General features: G+C 37.2%; 1 protein-coding gene across 3 annotated transcripts in view; it reads right to left on the reverse strand.

The window, feature by feature from the left end:
- Positions 1-1,465: 1,465 nt before the first annotated feature.
- MGAT3 (beta-1,4-mannosyl-glycoprotein 4-beta-N-acetylglucosaminyltransferase) overlaps positions 1,466-17,324 on the reverse strand; it is a 45,877-nt gene continuing 30,018 nt past the window's right edge. For 2 of the 3 annotated variants that reach the window (XM_026696528.2, XM_087934784.1), the window contains exon 2: positions 1,466-7,838. In XM_026696528.2, coding sequence (XP_026552313.1) covers positions 6,332-7,837 — 1,506 coding nt within the window. In that variant the 5' untranslated portion in view covers position 7,838 and the 3' untranslated portion in view covers positions 1,466-6,331. Of the gene's footprint in view, positions 7,839-10,961; positions 11,012-17,324 lie in introns of all 3 variants that reach the window. The other variant, XM_087934785.1, reaches the window with a different exon arrangement.

Consider the following 17,324-nt stretch of genomic DNA (forward strand, 5'->3'; position numbering starts at 1 on the left):
TAACTGCCCACCAGTTAAATTATGAAGAATTCCGTTTTAATATATTGAATATGCATTTCACAATGGACATATAAAATATTTTGGGCTTGAAACAGATATTATGAGCGTGTTGAGATTGGAATGGAATCATGTTCAAACAGCTTTGTCCTTATCTTTGAATAAAATGCACTGGTTTGTTGCAAACTTGAATCAAACAGCCATTTTGAATAGTATTGTTTCAAATATTCTAAGAGTCTCTTTGTTTTTACAAAGATACTGCACTTCTCTACTGCTTGGACAAAAATAGGTAAGGAAATGGAGCAAGGGAAAAATAGCATTTACATAAACACATGCTCAAAGTAGATGCTGCTGTTAGGGCCCAGCCACCAATTTGTGTGTATGTTAAACAACTCTCAAGCCAATAAACAGAGAAGTTTACAAATTTTTTTTGTTCCTCTTCTTGTTCAGGGCTCAGTTAAAGGAATCATGGTATATAGATCATTCCTTGCTAGGCTTCTATAGCTGTTGATATGGGCAAGGTGGGAAAATGTACTTAAACAATCTTATAGGAATTTTTAAAAAGTTTCCACAAACTTTTGTTTTGAAAAATCATTCCCTTGGGCATTTTTTACGTAAAGAGGGCAATAGTTCCTAGGTGAAAAATAAAGTGGAAACAAGCTTATTTTTGCAGTCCTGTTGTTCCCTAGAGTAGGACATGGAACATGGAGAAGTTCCAGGTTTTTATTCCTTGGAAAACAATTGACATAGAATGTTCAAATGGGACACTCTAGGTCAAGGGTGTCAAACTCACAGCCCACGGGCCAGATGCGTCACTCGCTGGCCTCACCCACCCCCGGTTTAGAGAAGGGCAAAAGTCACGATAAGTCATGTGATGACACCATGATGATGCACATTTGACACCCCTGTTCTAGGTAAAGTAGCAGTGCTTCTTCCCACCTTTGAAGCAGAAAACGTTTACTGCAAAATGACCTCCCAGTGACTTTTTCCACTCTGTCCATAACTTTATTTGTAATGGAAAAAAAACACTTTATCAATTTACATCAATATCCAGCTCATATCCTTTCTAAATTATCTTGATAATTATGAATTAATAGCAATATTAAGCGATTTAATTATAATATATAATATTTAATATAATATTTCTGCATTCTTCTGTCTGGATTATAAACTCAAATGCTAACTGGAGTCTTTTTCAGAATCCAGTGGGCACGAAGTTAATTCATATTCTTACATTGTCATGCAGTTTGTTTAAACAACCAGGATAGATGGCTGAATCAAGCTGTCACAACTGTGAGAAAAAGTGGTTACATACTGCATTAAAAAGAACACAAATATTTTAACACTGCATACTTTTCCATATATGTATGTGTGTTTATTCAGAGCTGAAAGAAGCAGACTCTCCTGCCCTCTTCCTTGAGCGTCTGTCTTCCTGTTCCAGTTTGAAATAAAAACAAGCACACATCCCAGGTTCCCTTTCATTGTGTAATTTGTTTTATTTTTTCCTTTAAACATCCCTTTAAGGGTGAAATGAAATCCAACCATTTACAGAGAAAATGATTTCAGTATGTACACACTGATTTACCCTTACAAAATTATTAATATAGGTATTATAAATTAGACTGTAGAGGACTTCTACATATTTGGCGAGTCCCACATAAACCTTAGCCAACGTGGGCCACAAAAGCTATTTCAGTTTGCTAGTATAAGATATCCCACATCCTTTCCTTGAGAAACAGAAGTCCTATTTTCAGGACTTCTCTCTGTGGTAATTATACAGGACAGTGGTGCATCCTTGTTGCCAAACTTTCTTTTTAAGCTGATGTACCAAGCCTAGTAACCTCAATGATGGTATAACACAATGACCTCTATGTCCTAATACTGTACTGCTATTAAGGCCTCTATTTCCTCCTATACCCACACAACTAGACTTACCAGCAACATATTTTCCCTTTTAAAGTTTCTCTAAGGTGGAAAAGCACCTTGGAAGTAGACATAAATGAAGGCAAGAGCAATCCCTTCTTTTATTAAAGCAGCTAGCTTTTAATGGACTTACCAGACATAATATCTTGTCCCTTACAATCTATGCCAGAATGTGAGTATAGGTCAGGCAGCCATCACTTCTGAAACTGAGGGTAAAAAAAGATTGGCCAGGAGCAAGCAATCAATCAATAGAAATATCAATTCAGTTTCAAGGTCTGTTCAGCTGCAATTTTAAAAAAATTATAACACGTTTGAATGATTCAGAATCTCCTTGAACAGTATGCCTGTTAAAGAAAATAAAATGAGCTTCCTGTTTTTGTAATACAGATATTGGAAGATAATAAGAAGATATATAGTAGGACAAAGAGGGAAAGTAAGAAAAGAACCCCACAGAAAATCAAAGGATGAACATATACAATCCTTTAGTTAATGCCAGATATCTTACTTAACTAAAAAAGCTTTTCTTAACCTGGTATTTTCCTAGATATTGAGACAGCAATTGCATTAATATTCAGCCACCACAGACTTTGCTTAAGCGGATTTGACTGCCATTCTAAGAGCAGGTTGTGGAAAGCAAAAATAAGATGTGCCAGAGTTGTAGTGAACATTAAAAAATGAGAATTAGAACAAATGGACAAAGGTGATAGCATAATTCTAGAAGTCTCCTAAGTTGCTGCCTGTATTGTATAAGAGATTAAAAGATTATAAGATAAGAATAAATTAAAGCCATGATTAGCCTAGTTGGTATAAGAAGTAAATAATAGAACCGTTCGTGACCTCTGCTATGGTAAGCTGAGAAAATGGAGTACAAGAAAAAGCACACTCCAACTGCAGACACAAAATTAGCACATCATAGAAGCTAATAAGATAAAAGTCTTCTCTCTCCTTATGTACTTCTCTATATTGAGAGAAATTTATGTTTTCTAAAGAAGGTCACAGAATCACACACCCCCTGCAATTAAAGAGAGGCATAGCCTAGGATGAATATTACACCCTGGTTTTATCAGGCTGTAAGTTTGAAAAAGGAGTAGAACATTGTAGGAGTAAGGCATTCTCTGAACACTATGCAAATGAGAAGCTAAGGTCCAAAAGCAGACTGCAAAGTAGGCACCACTTATCAACCACTCAGTACGGCTGTTATGGACTGTGGCAATTATGCTTAAACTCTTCCAAAGATTTGTTTGGAACAGTAGAGTAGAATTGAGTGAGGGTAAAGGCTGTAAAGAAAATACATATTTTTGATCAACAACCATTAGGAGGCATTATCCTATTAGCTCCAGTTATTCATGATGGCTGAGAAGGAAAAAAGAAAGAAAATAGCCATTTCCCAAAACTAAGTCTCCTATACCTAACCCCACAACAGATGCTCAAACGATTGTTATTAGTGCAAAGTTCCTTCAGTCTGTTCTATGAAACTGAATGCTAGTAGCTATATAATAAATAAATAGATGGTTCATATAGTAGAAGTGTTTCAGGCTACCCTGTGCAAAAGTTTGTTGTTACTATTATTAAAGCAAAGGTTTTACCATAAAGTCTCCCTTTCTCTCCCATTAGAGGTCAGTTTCAAGTTTCACTTTGGTGCAATTAGAGGAGACCAGAACAAAGAGTCCTTTCAGCTTCCCAGAGGATTTTAGTGCTAACTTATCCATTTAGAATGGGATCTGTTCCTTGGAAACAACAGTGGAAGGGAAAGAAAATAAAGGGAGAAAAACAGATATGGGAAAGAAAAAGGTGGTAAAAAAAACTTGTAGAAAGATAAAAGAATTCAGAAACATTTTGTCTGCATTTTGATGACAGGTAGAACCAAAAATTTGTGCTAATCAGTGAATTAAGAATTCATGGGCATTCATTGTAAAAGTCATTCACAGTCGCGCATACAAAATGTAGATGATAAATTATATGTGTATCACAATCAGTATTGACTGAGCTGAACGGAAGGGTGCATTCTTTTAGGAAACTCCACAGAAATATTATAGAAAAACATCTCTTTTAAAGTAAAGTTGATTGACTTGAACCCAATGGCCAGATATGCTTCAACCTCCCAGTTCATGTCTCACTGAGTATAAAAGTGCAGTTTTTTCCCTGTTATAGTAGTTTGGAAGCACCTCCTCCATTTGCTTTGTCCCTATCAATACTGAAGAAGCATCTCCCAATTACTACTTTTAATGGAATTATAAGCATTGAAAACTATGGCCTCTAGAATAGCCTTCCTCAGCTTTCCAAATGTGAAGTCCAACATATTTAGGAAAAAAAAAAGCAGTGGAAAGAGTTGGCCCTAAACTAAAGTAGACAACTTGCAATCTTTCTGATATTGGATATCAACTCCTATCACTTCTAACAACTGAGTGTGTGGATAGACCTCCTGGTGGTTGAAGTTTAATTAGAACTAGAGAGCAATGGAGTTGTGGCCTAGATTCTCCTTTCATCCCAAGGGTGAAGACAAAACAGTTCCTGTATCTGTAGTGAAGAAGCATAAGAAAACTTGGTGTTTTGCTACCTTCAGTTCCTCAATAGTGGTTCTTTTGCTATTGCTACACATTTGCTTTAGCATAGCCACATGTCTGTTCTCCTTTGACATGATAAATCTTTCTCACAATGTAAGGCATATGTATCTTCTCTGCTCAGTTTAATTTTATGACAGACCAAAGTAACAATATCTATAGAGGGAAAGTTTAACGTAATTTAATATTGGCTTCATTCTTATGCTGATCACAAGATAAAAAGTAGTACAGATCTCTTCTTGGTAATAAGACAGATTTTAAGCAAGCTCAGGGCTCTTTTGTACTTATGATTTCTTTTATAACTCTTGATAAATTCACTCAAGCAACAGAATATTACTTTGCTGGTAAGGGAGCCACCCTTGAAACACAAACCAAAAAATCCTACTCATCTTCTCCCTGCTCAAATCCTCTTTCCTGAAACTTTGCTATTGAAAAAGAGTCTGTATTTAGATATTCACCACATTAAAAAAAAAGTCAGAGGATGAACTGGCAGAGTATACTGCACAGGCAAAATGTGCAAAAGACAAATCACATACAACATGGCTTGCAGTCTCTAGAATGGCAAGACTTCAATGTTGTAAAGGCAGAAGAGCGTGAAATGCTGGATGGATCAAACAAGGAAAATGGTGCATGCCAGAATAACACATTATGACAAAGAAGCTCTTTTTGAACTCCTCCTCATTGCTTCATATGTTTTCCTAGCAGCTAGCAGAATGTAAGCCTTGACCTGTTTCTCATCCTGATTTAGGGCCATAGATGCATAAGTGATTGGGAGTGGGGCAATGATATACTTCATTGAAAGCTGCAAAAAAAATTGACCACAGAAATGCTTGGCATCCAGGTTATAATTGTTGGCTTCTCATTTCATTTCCATCAGATAAATACCCTCCATTCCCGTCTCTGCCTTTGCAAACCAAATGATTGGTATTGGTATAGCAACAATATTATCTTATCCTCAAAACAATGGCATCATAGAGCCAAGTACCTTTGCACTTCTTCTGTTTCAGAAGTAGAAAGACGGGCACTGGAGCTGACCTCTCCTTTCCTCTGAAGCATTAGACACACCCTGTTTTAGTTGAAAATGTAAACATCACATTGTGTTGCTAAAGAAGAGGGAAGTGTATCTGTGATAGCTATACTCTTTTCAAATCTGTGGGCTACAGGTTGTGCTGTCATCTTATTCTTATATTAAAGGCTAACTATCCAAAATATATCCAAAATCAGACAGCTTTTCAACCTTCATACCCTGCCAGTTTGTAAAGTTTCCCTGAATGTCCATAATCATAAGATGGAAAGCAGAATTCTTTGGTGCTACTATGCTTCCAGTTTGTGTGTGCTTCCATCTTTATATCCTCATATAACAGATGCACATGGCAAAATATAAAGATCCTAGATGAGTTCAATGTCCATTTTCACTGACAAAATCTCTCTTGGTGGCCATATATTAGGAAAGCAGAACAGCCATTGATGCCAAAGTACTTAGGAGAAACTGGGTTTTAAAAATGGAATTGAATGTTATCCTTAGCTATACTACAAAGGTTGTAGAGGCTTTGGCACATTCATACCTTCACACATCCACTGCATGCTCCCCAGTTCCCAAGACTTATGGATGCTTCCTGCATCAGATTTTTCTTCAATCCTACAAAAAGCTAGTTCCTGGGGACAGGAATGTTCCTAGGAGTCCCTTTCCATACACACATATCCTAAATCTCTTGTCTGCAGTGGGACTGACAGGGTAGAGAGAATGTACAAATCCCAGCAGAATGGGGCAGAGGAAAAAACAAAAGACACAGTCTGACTTTCCCTTTTTCCCAAAAAAGATTGTGTTTTCTCATGCAAGCCCACTCCCCTCACCCTGTTCCCTTTGCCTTCTGATAGGGATTTTCCAACAAGTAACAAAACCGTTGATAATTCTTCAAAAGATATTTGGGGGCATACATTTGTTCTTTGGGGTCTGCAGGTGGATACTCCTGGGTGGTACCATCAAACCACCCACCAGTCCGAATTAACTCTCGAATATAGTTAAGGTCTCGTTTGTCCTCATAGTCACCCCAACGGGGAAAGTCTCCATTCTGAGCTGAAACCAGTTTAAAATAAATTCCTTCAGGTGTAAAACACCAAGAACAATGCCAGCCAGCAAAGTGGAGTGGACTGCCCAATGACCACTGTACTAGGATATGACCTGTGCTGTTTTCATACTGCCGAAAGCCTGGCATGGTATAATATTCTCTCCGGCGTAGGCGAATTCCATCGGTGGCATAAACAGCCTGGAGCATTCCAACTGTACAACCAGAAACCACTTCTAGAGTGCCAGGCTGCTTCCAGAAAAATCCATAGAGAGATTTCCGCATATGGAAAGCAAAAGGCTCTGTCCAGCCATCATAGAGTTTGAGGAAAAGGACACCATCACGGGCTGGGATTTCATCTGCATCATCAATTATGAAAACATCATCTGGCCGCAAATTGCGGAGGCGAGAGATGCCATCTCGAGTTAGGAAGGTACGCAGGTAATCATCAGCAATCCAGCCATCCTGGCGGCCACCAGGGGGGAAGTGATCCAGGAAGACGTAGAGCACTTTGTGCCGGATGTAATCAAAGGAGCCATTGAGTAGCATCTCACGGAACTTGAGAGGACGTGGTTCACCATATGCTGTGAAGTTTGATTCACAAACCACAAAGGCATCCACCACATCACCTAGCTCATGAAAACGTACATCCAAGAGGTCAAATTCATGATTCACATTGATGGCATTAATGACTCTCCTGGGAACCTCCCGTGGTGCCAGACGGTCTTTTGTGGGGAGATTTGAATACTGAACCACAGTGGGAACACCACAGCTGGGTCCATGCCAACCTGTCAGGCACATGCACTCCACCCATTTACGTCGTTTTGTCCCAGTGGCACTCAAAGGTTTACGGCCCGTGCGCCCGGATATAACTCCCTCTATCTTCTCCTCTAGGCGTCCTGCTAGTGGCTTTTCCAATATCTTAGTCCCTGGCTTGAAGCAGACACCACCAGCTTTGGTGCGTACAAAGTATTCTGTGGTGTCTTCAGGCAGCACAAACTCAGCTTTGTGTAGCTCCTCACCAGCTTTGCTTGGGGAAAGAGGCTGAAGCAGTGGTGAGTGGGAATATAGTGGGGTACGCAGAATTTCTGGACCCTCAGAGTCAGGGCTAGCCTGAGGTGTGACCGGTACATTGTTCCAGAATAAGTTAGACACAAGGTTGGGGCTAAGTGATGCCAGCTCCCTGGGGAATGTGACATAGGACAGGGCCTTCAAGAAATGAAGGAAGGAGATGAGGCAGAGACCAGCCATGCACAGAGTCAAAAAGAGCTTGTGGCGTCTCATCTTCATCCTGTGATGGACAGAAAGGGAAGAGAGGGAACATTTCATCATTTTTTTTTCACTAGCTTGCAAGAATACTTAAACACTTTCAAATTTCTCTTTTCCCACTACAATCAATCATTGATATAGGACGGTAGCAACAGTGCTTTAGAAATATTACATAAGTAATAGGGGCTAATAAAACCAGTGCTATGTATATAAAAATGACTGATATAGGATAGAGGTATAATAAGCTATTTGGAGAAGACCAATGTTAATATAGGAAATGTACACAATAGGATAAAACCAATGCAAAAATAATTCTGCCATGCTATTAAGACTACCTCAGTCACTGACCCTTGGTGTCCTAAACAAAGCTGTGATTGCAGATTGATTAGTAGGTCTTCTCAAATCTTACTACTTATATCGAACTTTGCATTAATTCTGATTTTCATGTAATTTATTTTCTTAATGTCAGTTGCATTAGGAGTTTTGCTCTGAATGATGGTCTGTAAAAGCACTGAACAAAATGAACGAAGCAGTTAAATTACACATAAAGGAAGCTCTGCTAAATTTCGACATAACTATATAAAGTACTTATATATTAAATCATGCAAAAATGATAATATTCATTTAAGTGATTAATGTTAGTTGAAATCCTAAAATTTTACAACTTGGCTTTCCTTCCTAAAAGAGCTTACATGGATCTCCAATTATTCTCCACAATGGCAACCATAAATGAATGGTGGAGAAAATGATTGGCACACCAAGTTTCCTTCACAGTTTTCTTATTCTTAAAAGGAATTTTTTTTTTAGAGATGACAAGGAAGTCACTGTCTCTTATGGACACTATGAGTCATACAGATCTGAGAAGTGATCTTAATCCAACCCCATTAATAGATTAGATATTTTTATTTAATTGCGGACATTGCCATTAAAGCAGGGTTAAGAAGCCCCTGGTCCACAAGGTGTTTTCATATGTAAAGTGCTGCATTTTTTCATTTTTGACTCTATATACTATAGTTCTGCAATATTAGGAGGGGTTGGATTCCCTCATACTGAACAAATGTGTTTAACTAGCTCGATACTCGTGCTTCACTATGAAACTATGTGGTTGGGGTTAGTTTTGGGGGAGGAAAATAAAGAGAAAAAATTCTGCCTTTACCTACCAACATCCATCAGTATTCATCTGGCTAGCATGCTGTCAGTGTGTGAGAGAGTTGATGGCTGTTTGGAAATTAAAGCAGTATTTGCTGTGTGAGCAAGAAGGAGACAGCAAGGAGCCTGGACATGGCTTAGCTCAACTATTCTGTACTAAAGCTGCTTGATGCAATGAAACTGAAACGCCTCTCCTCTGCTTGTATTTTGCATTTGGAACAGATTTCTTTTCAGGTGGGGAGAGGGAGTAGAACTCCTTAGCATCAGAGCGTGTTAATAATAATATACGAAATACTAATGCTCTGATGGTCATTTCGAAAAATCCTTTCTTAACCAGCACCTAGAAGCCAAAAATGAAATTATGAAATTTAAATTATGGGGGAAGGTATTGCTTTAGGTATTGGAAGAGAAATGAAGAAGTAATGCAGATGCAAATATAAATATAGTCTTGTGGTTGTTAAGGCTCTTTCTGTCTGTCTTCAAGATGACAAGAAAAAATCATAGAAAAGCAGAACAGTTTCAGATGTTGCCAGAAATGGCCATTTAAAGGATTCTAAGCCAGGTGCAAATTGAAAAGACAAGTCATACTGATATATCTCATTTAGAATGAAAATACTAATAATTTGCATGTCTATGGAGATTCTCAGTCATCCAGGTCATGGTTGTCTCAAAGGTGCTTTTTCAAAAGGCAACTGGACTTTCTGGTTTTGTTTTTCCCCTTTGAAGAATCTTCTTGGATGAGAAGCAAAATGTCTTCAAAGACAGAAAGTCCAGTTGCCTCTTGAAAAGCCCCTTTTGGGATTTAATTTCCATGTTTCATTATGCAGCTAAGACAGACTGAATCCTCAAAAATGGTTTAGATAACTTTAGAAAATTTCCAAGTTCAAAATAGATGAATTAATGACAAAAATATTGAAACTTTAATATTTTTACTCAGCTATTATATTTTAACTATAAATTCCATTCCAGAGCTAATGTCATCTAGCATCAGTAAGAAAGCACAATATATGTCTTCATGAACTTCCCAATTGAATAATATGGAAAATATCACACTAGGAATATTGTTTAATATGCATGTCTGCTTAATAATTTTAGTGCAGTCTAATCTAATCCATACATAAGACACTTACACACACATAATGATATAGACATAGACATACTGTGTTTCTTCGAAAATAAGAGAGTACTTACATAGATACATACATACATACACACATATACAGAGAGGCAGAGGAGGATTTAGGTATTTCATCAGAACCATGGGCAATATTCACTCATGAAAATGCAGGCCACTTCAGTTATCATTGCTTCTCAGCATCTTTTGTTCACTAAGTGAAGGATGGGTTCATGCTTTCAAGGAAAATTGTGAATTTGTTTTGTATCTTTCAGCTGTAACTTCCATGTAAGATGCATTGAGAAATAAATTGCCCTTCTAAAAGTATTAAATACACTTACAGAGGCAGAAATAGAGGAAATTAATGTTCCATGGAAGAAATAATCTTCCAGTGGTTCATGCATCTAAGAAAACAATTGAAATTTGTCAATTCTTTGGATTTTATCATGCATTAGGGCTAGTACTTCGCCACTTGGGAAACATATACTGTATTTTTTTCGATGCAGAAGGCTTTAACTGCTGTCATTTTTTATCCCCCTTTTAATGCATTTTTATAGCAATTTAAGAATTGACATCACCACTACTATCTGTACTTTTCCAGATTCTCACATCTGACTATTATCCAGCAGAAAAATAGAAAGCAAAGTAAACTCACAGCGAAGTAACACATTTATGATAAAATTCATGCTATCAAAAATGGGGGGAGGGGAAATCAAGAAAAGGATGGTGACAACCTTTTCTATTTTCTGATGTATAATTTTGCCTCAAGAGATGATTGAACCAGCCCATTACTGTGCTCTAAAAAATGGAAGTGCAACATTTTAGAATTAATAATTGCTGAAATTAATTATTAATAATGGGCTGACTGACAAAAAAAGATATCTTGAATTTCATCATACTCTCTACTGCATCTTCTAAAGCTTCATTATCCCCTGCAAATGCAATAAAGATACAGGTCGTCCTCGAATTAGAACAGTTAATGGCACTGAAAAAAGTGACTTATGACCGTTTTTCACACTTACGACAGTTGCAGCATCTCCATGGTCACATGATCAAAATTCAGACGCTTGACAAATGACTCACATGTATGATGGTTGCAGTGTCCCGGAGTCATGTGATCCTGTTTTGCAACCTTCTGACAAGCAAAGTCAATGGGGAAGCCAGATTCACTTAACCTATCAACCCCAGTGATTCACTTAACAAATGCAGCGAGAAAAGTTATAAAATGGGGCAAAACTCACTTAACAAATTTCTCACTTAGCAACATAAATTTTGGGCTCAGTTGTGGTCATAAGTCAAGGACTACCTATATTCTCTACTTAGGGAAGCTATCTTTCCAGGTGGACAGAAATTAAGCTAAGAGGCCTTAAGTTTTCATCCCTTCTTTCTGAAGATAAGATGTGATCTTTTGGTATCATATAATCCAATGCTTGGAATATACACTGGAAATCATCTAGTCTAACTACTTGCTCATTAAAGGATCTACAATATAGAATCCAACTAAACCGGGATAAATAGTCCATCTTTAGATGCAATCCCCATATTGCCTCCAAAGTTGCTACATATTTATTTTTCCACGCTTCTACCAAATTAAACTATATTTAATTCACTTTGAACTGAAAATAAATTAAATCAAATTTAGTTTATTCTCCTCATTGCTGTTTAGAATCCAGCTTTATTTTTTTTATTTATTTATTAAAATTCTATGCTTCCCATCTCACTGATACAATGACCCTGGACACCTTACAACAAAAAGTTAAAAAAGTAAAAAAGTACTAGAAACAATTAAATCTTTTCATTGTTAAAAATTAAAGCAATTAAAACAATTCGGTTGGGTTGGGTTGGGTTGGGTACTTTATTTGGCCAAGTGTGATTGGACACACAAGAAATTTGTATACAGTACAAAAATACTCAGTGTTCTTGCAAAGCAATAGAGAGAATAACAATTAAAATATACCAATAAAAGAGCGAAATGAAGATAACAGAAAGGATAAATTATACATACTGTATGGGTTAATATATATACACATTAGACAGAACTGTAAGAATTCAACAGTGATGGCACAAGGGAAAAAGCTATCCCTGTATCTAGTTGTCTTGGCATATAATGCCCTATAGCAGGGAGGAAGGGAGGGGGAGAGAGAGAGAGAGAGAGAGAGAGAGAGAGAGACTTTTGGCTTCATGCAAGGAAAGCAGCAGAAGCAGCAGAACTCTTTCTCTCCCCCAAACTCTGCCAGAAATGAGTCTTTGCCGGTGGAGCCTCTTGGAGCAGGATGCCTTGCAGGGTCCGAAAGATCCAATTATTCTGGTTGACAGGGACCCCAGTGGAGGAGCATCACAATGAAGGTGGTTGATCAATTAACCGACCCCACCTCCCACTATTTTAATTGCATTATAGTGTTGTATAATTTATGTCTCTCCCTCCCTCTCTCTTTGCCACCTAGAATTACTCTGTGGTAAGCTAGGCAGCCAATAAATTTAAAAACAAACAAATATTAACCATTCATTTCAAGTCCTGAGAGATCAAGTACCCCAAAACCTGAAGGACTCTACTACTGATACTGTGCTGTCGAATACTGTAAGGAGAAGTAAAATAGAAGGGCTCCTCCTAAAACCCACTCTCATCTCTATAGTTTTAAGCAGCTCCAGCTCCAGATTGTTACAGCTGCACCACAGGGCGAGTTGTTCAAGCTCCCATCTATAAGCAGATTCATCACTGTCTCTCAAATAAGGCCAACTAAATGTTGCGTTATCTGCAAATTTCAGAACTTTAACCACAGGTTCCTTTGAGGTACACTCATTGGTATGGAGAGAAAAGAGCAACAGAGAGAGCACACAGACCTGAGGGGCACCTGTGCTAATTGCTGGTTACCAGATGTAATTTCCTCTAGCCTCACCTGATGCTTCCTGTCTGTCAAAAGCTGATTATCCACCTACAAGTATGAATAGGTGCACTGAGATGGGTCAGTCTAGAGTGGAATGATAGTATTGAGCATTGAGCCGAAGTCCACAAAAAGGACCTATGCAGAGATTCTAGATTTGCAAGCTGTAATGCAATGTCATATGGACAGCATCATCGGCCAACTTATTTGCTCAGTAGGCAAACAGCAAGGGGTCTAACAGCAGATCGATGATGACTTTCAGTCCACAACTGTTAAATATTATGAATCATATCTAGTGCTATTTTTGAATACTGTTAATAGCTGGACCTTTTAATCACTAAAGCTCATCAAAATATTCACTCTGTCTTTATGTATATGATTTCCTTTCCTTTGTTTGTATTTTGGCTTTAAGTTTACTTCTGCACAAGCTTTGGGACAGTGCTCTGATTTTCTTCGGTGGCTAGCAAGTATTATTTCAAACTACATGTGGGAAAAGGGAACTTCGCTTTAGTAGCATACCCTCCTTCCAGCAAACAATTACTGTATTTCTAACCCAACAACATTCCCTTTGCCAATACTACTCTGGCTGCCAAGTTAGTGTTTAAATGAAGGGGCACATTGTGTATTACATCATGACCTTCCATTTTGCATCCTAGTTCATTGCATTCAATCATTGGAAAATTAAACAGTTTGAATTGTTTCTGTTCTTGAACGCTCCTTGCTTTTATACAATTCAGAGCCAATTAAGATCTGTAAACATTCCTAGATTAGATTTATATCTAATTGCTGGGGACAACTGATTTTGGCCTGCAGTCTCATTTTTTTTTTTGGTGCTTTTAAGTTCCCCAAGACTGTACTGTGAATTACATCATTATGAGTTTGTCAGTTTTCAGCAGGCAAATAACTCTGTTTTAATGCACCTATTAATCTTAGAACAGTCACCTTAAAAAAGCATTTTAAAAGGTTGGGAAAATGCAGCCCTTTCCCCATTACTAATACATGTCACATGCCTTATGCGACTATTGGTGTCAGCCCTTCAAGGTAGACCAGTTCAGTAAATAGACTGCACAAGGAGTACTAGAACTATTTTTGTAGAGTACAGTAACAGAATCTTGTAAATCTATTTCCCTATACCCGGTATACCACCTCTTATACTAAGCCAAATCAAGGCAAAGTTATCGGAGAATCTTTTCATTCCTTCTTTCTTCTCAGAGATAAATTGATGCTTACATAATGATTCTTGCAGTCTTTCCACAACATCTCCCTTGTTGGACTCAGTTTCCCCTCTCATCAACAAAGATGACACTGACAAGTTACTATGAGAACCAACTACAGACTCACTTCCCTCATCCTTAGTTGTCAGTTCCTCAGAGATATAAATGTCATGTGCCCAACAAATAAAGTCACAGATCATGAAAGACATTACAAGTAGGATGTGCAGGTTTGAGGAGAGGAACACAAATGAAGTCTAATATACCTGCCCCAGGATAATGTTGCAGGATCCAATCTGGATCAGTCACTGGGACCAGAAATTCTCGGACTCATGCTGAAGCACCAGAAAATCTCGTAAGAGAGAAGTTCCCTGAAGATAGGCTTTAGCATAAGTCTGAAAGCTCAGAAGACTAAACCTCTGGTCCCAGTGATCAACCCATATTGAATCCTGCAAGAAAATGCCACAGAAACCTACAGATGGCTCTATGACAAAGCAAGCATGGACAACCTTAAAAGTCTAACTCGGTTGGTTGAAAACTATGTTGAGGAAGGTCCAAATGCTGATATACAGTAGGCAGAATTGAAAGAAAAGCTCAAAACTTTTTGGAAACACTAGGATGGGATCATAGAACATCTGCAGTATGAATTAAGGAAAGCTGTATATCATTAAAATGGACATACATAGTCCTTAGTTCTTGGGGCCCAATGGATTAGGACAGGTATTCCATGAGTAAGTGCACTAAAATGTTTAGGAATGGGACATTTCCAACCAGATGAATTCAAAATTTTCTATTCTGGAAATGAAACTCAGAGAAAGAATGGAGTAGGAATTTTTGTTCTAAAATATACTGCTGCATATATAATGGAAAATTACTCAGTTCAGAGAATAATTTCCTTTAGGATTCAAGGAAGGGTAGACGGGGATGGGATGGGGTAGGGTAGGGTAATGTGGAAAAGATTAATTTCTTTGAACTATCATGCTCAAGGCTGCTTCATATTTCCTGGACAGCCAAGAGAATAAAAAGTTCAACACTAGAGAACATCGAACCAGAATTCCAACTGGAAGCAAGGATCATGAAACAAAAACTGGTAGAGTGCTTCCACTGTTTCACAGCTGATTCCTGGTGACATAATGACAATTGTATTTGAGACTGGAATCTGATGTCAAGAAATTTTCTCTGTAAAGCATTTGTAATAAGGATGACCAAATATTTTGAGTTGAAATATTCAAATATAATTAAATAATCAAAAAGAAAACCATACATTTTTAACTAAATTTATATTTTTTATGAATCCACCAAATAGATATAAGATAATATGGAGTAGTAAGACAAATCACTTGATTAAACCAACACCTTTTAATTTATTTCAGGGCCTATATAATGTATAATGTACTATTAGATTTTTCTTCTTTTTATGTTAAGATTTAAATAACATTTGGTTGTTTATTTTTGTCCACTTTTTTTAGAAACATAAATCCAACATCTGTTAGTTTTGTCACATTTTTAGAATGTAAAATGTTGCTGTGGGTTAGAAGCAATGTTGGATAAAAATAATTAAGGAAGTTTATTATCAAATTGAGATGTACTTATTCTGAAAAAGATTACTTCAATAATAAATTATTGTAACTCATGAAGCATATAGAATGCACTGACACAGTCATCTGTATGGGCTACATAAAATATTTCCACTCTAGTCCATGTCAGCTTAATAAAACAGAACTCCTTGAGTATAAACTTGAACTTGTCCTCACAAAGTCAAGGAACTGGTTATAACCCACAACAATTTAGACAATCAAGCTTCAAAAATATCTTACAATGGTTGCTGATTCACTGATTAACTAACTAGATGCACTGAATTCTATAGGGACATCCATTGTTACAGCATTGTAAATTAGGAACAAATTAAATTCAGGAAAAGGAAACTTCTCCTTACAGTTAATAGATCAGGAAATGTCTGCTATGTTGCCCAGAGAGTTATGTTTTTATTGTATACTCTGATTTTTATTATTGTGATCTACATCTCTCTGCAAAAATGTTTTGTTGTCATCAATACAATCTAATGTTTATTCAATTCAACAAGATTATTACTTATTAAGTGTGATGCAGTTTAAAAGAAAATGAGCAAATTAAGTTTATAGATGAAGAAAAACCTTTCAGATATTATGAATTTGGTCTGGTAAAGTAATGCTACTCTTAAACTCTCCCATTTAGGACCTGAAACAGAAAGCAGCAGAACTAAAAAGAGAGCACATTTATCCACACACAAACCAGATTTGTAGACATGTAGCTGAATATAGAGTCTATTTCTCTAAATAAAACAAATTTCTGCCCAAATAACAGTTTCTCTTACCACACCTCCAGTGGTGGGATTCAGCTAGTTCACACCAGTTTTGGAGAACCAGTTGTTAACGTTCTGGGCAGTTTGGTGAACTGGTTGTTGGAAGAAATAATTAGGGCAGAGAACCGGTTGTTAAATTATTTGAATCCCACCACTGCACACCTCTTATTGACCAGATAGTTTCAGCATTATATCATTTCTGTTGAATCACTGAATCCTTAATATACCTTTTGATTTCTTGCCAGAACTGATTATATTCATGTATTAATACAGCCTAACCAAGTCACTAAAGTCATCATTCTGACAGCACAGTTTTATTCAATACATCAGTGCATCTATTTAAGATCAGAGAAAGAATATTCTTTTTTTAAGAAGTACTACACATTTGTACAGGAAGTCCTTGACTTACAATCAAATTAAGCCCAAAGTTTTTGTTGCTAAGAGAAACATTTGTTAAGTAAATTTTGTCCCATTTTATCTTATCACATTTGTTAAATGAATCATTGCACGTGTTAAATTAGTACCACTGTTGTTAAGGGAATCTGGCTTTCCCACTGATTTTGCTTGTAAGAAGGTCGCAAAAGCTGATCACATGACCCTAGGACACGGCAACTGTCATAATAAATATGAGTCAGTTGCCAAGCATCCGAATTTTGATCACATGACAATGGAGATGCTGCAAGGGTTATAAATGTGAAAAATTGTACTAATTCACTTTTTCAATGCCGTTGTAACTTTGAACGATCACTAAATGATCTGTTGTAAGTGGTCTGCTACATAACAAAACAACAGGTTCATAGGCAGGGATGGG

Source organism: Pseudonaja textilis, chromosome 5 (genome assembly GCF_049901715.1).
Source record: "Pseudonaja textilis isolate UNSWEBS1 chromosome 5, rPseTex1.2, whole genome shotgun sequence".
Classification (NCBI taxonomy): domain Eukaryota; kingdom Metazoa; phylum Chordata; class Lepidosauria; order Squamata; family Elapidae; genus Pseudonaja; species Pseudonaja textilis.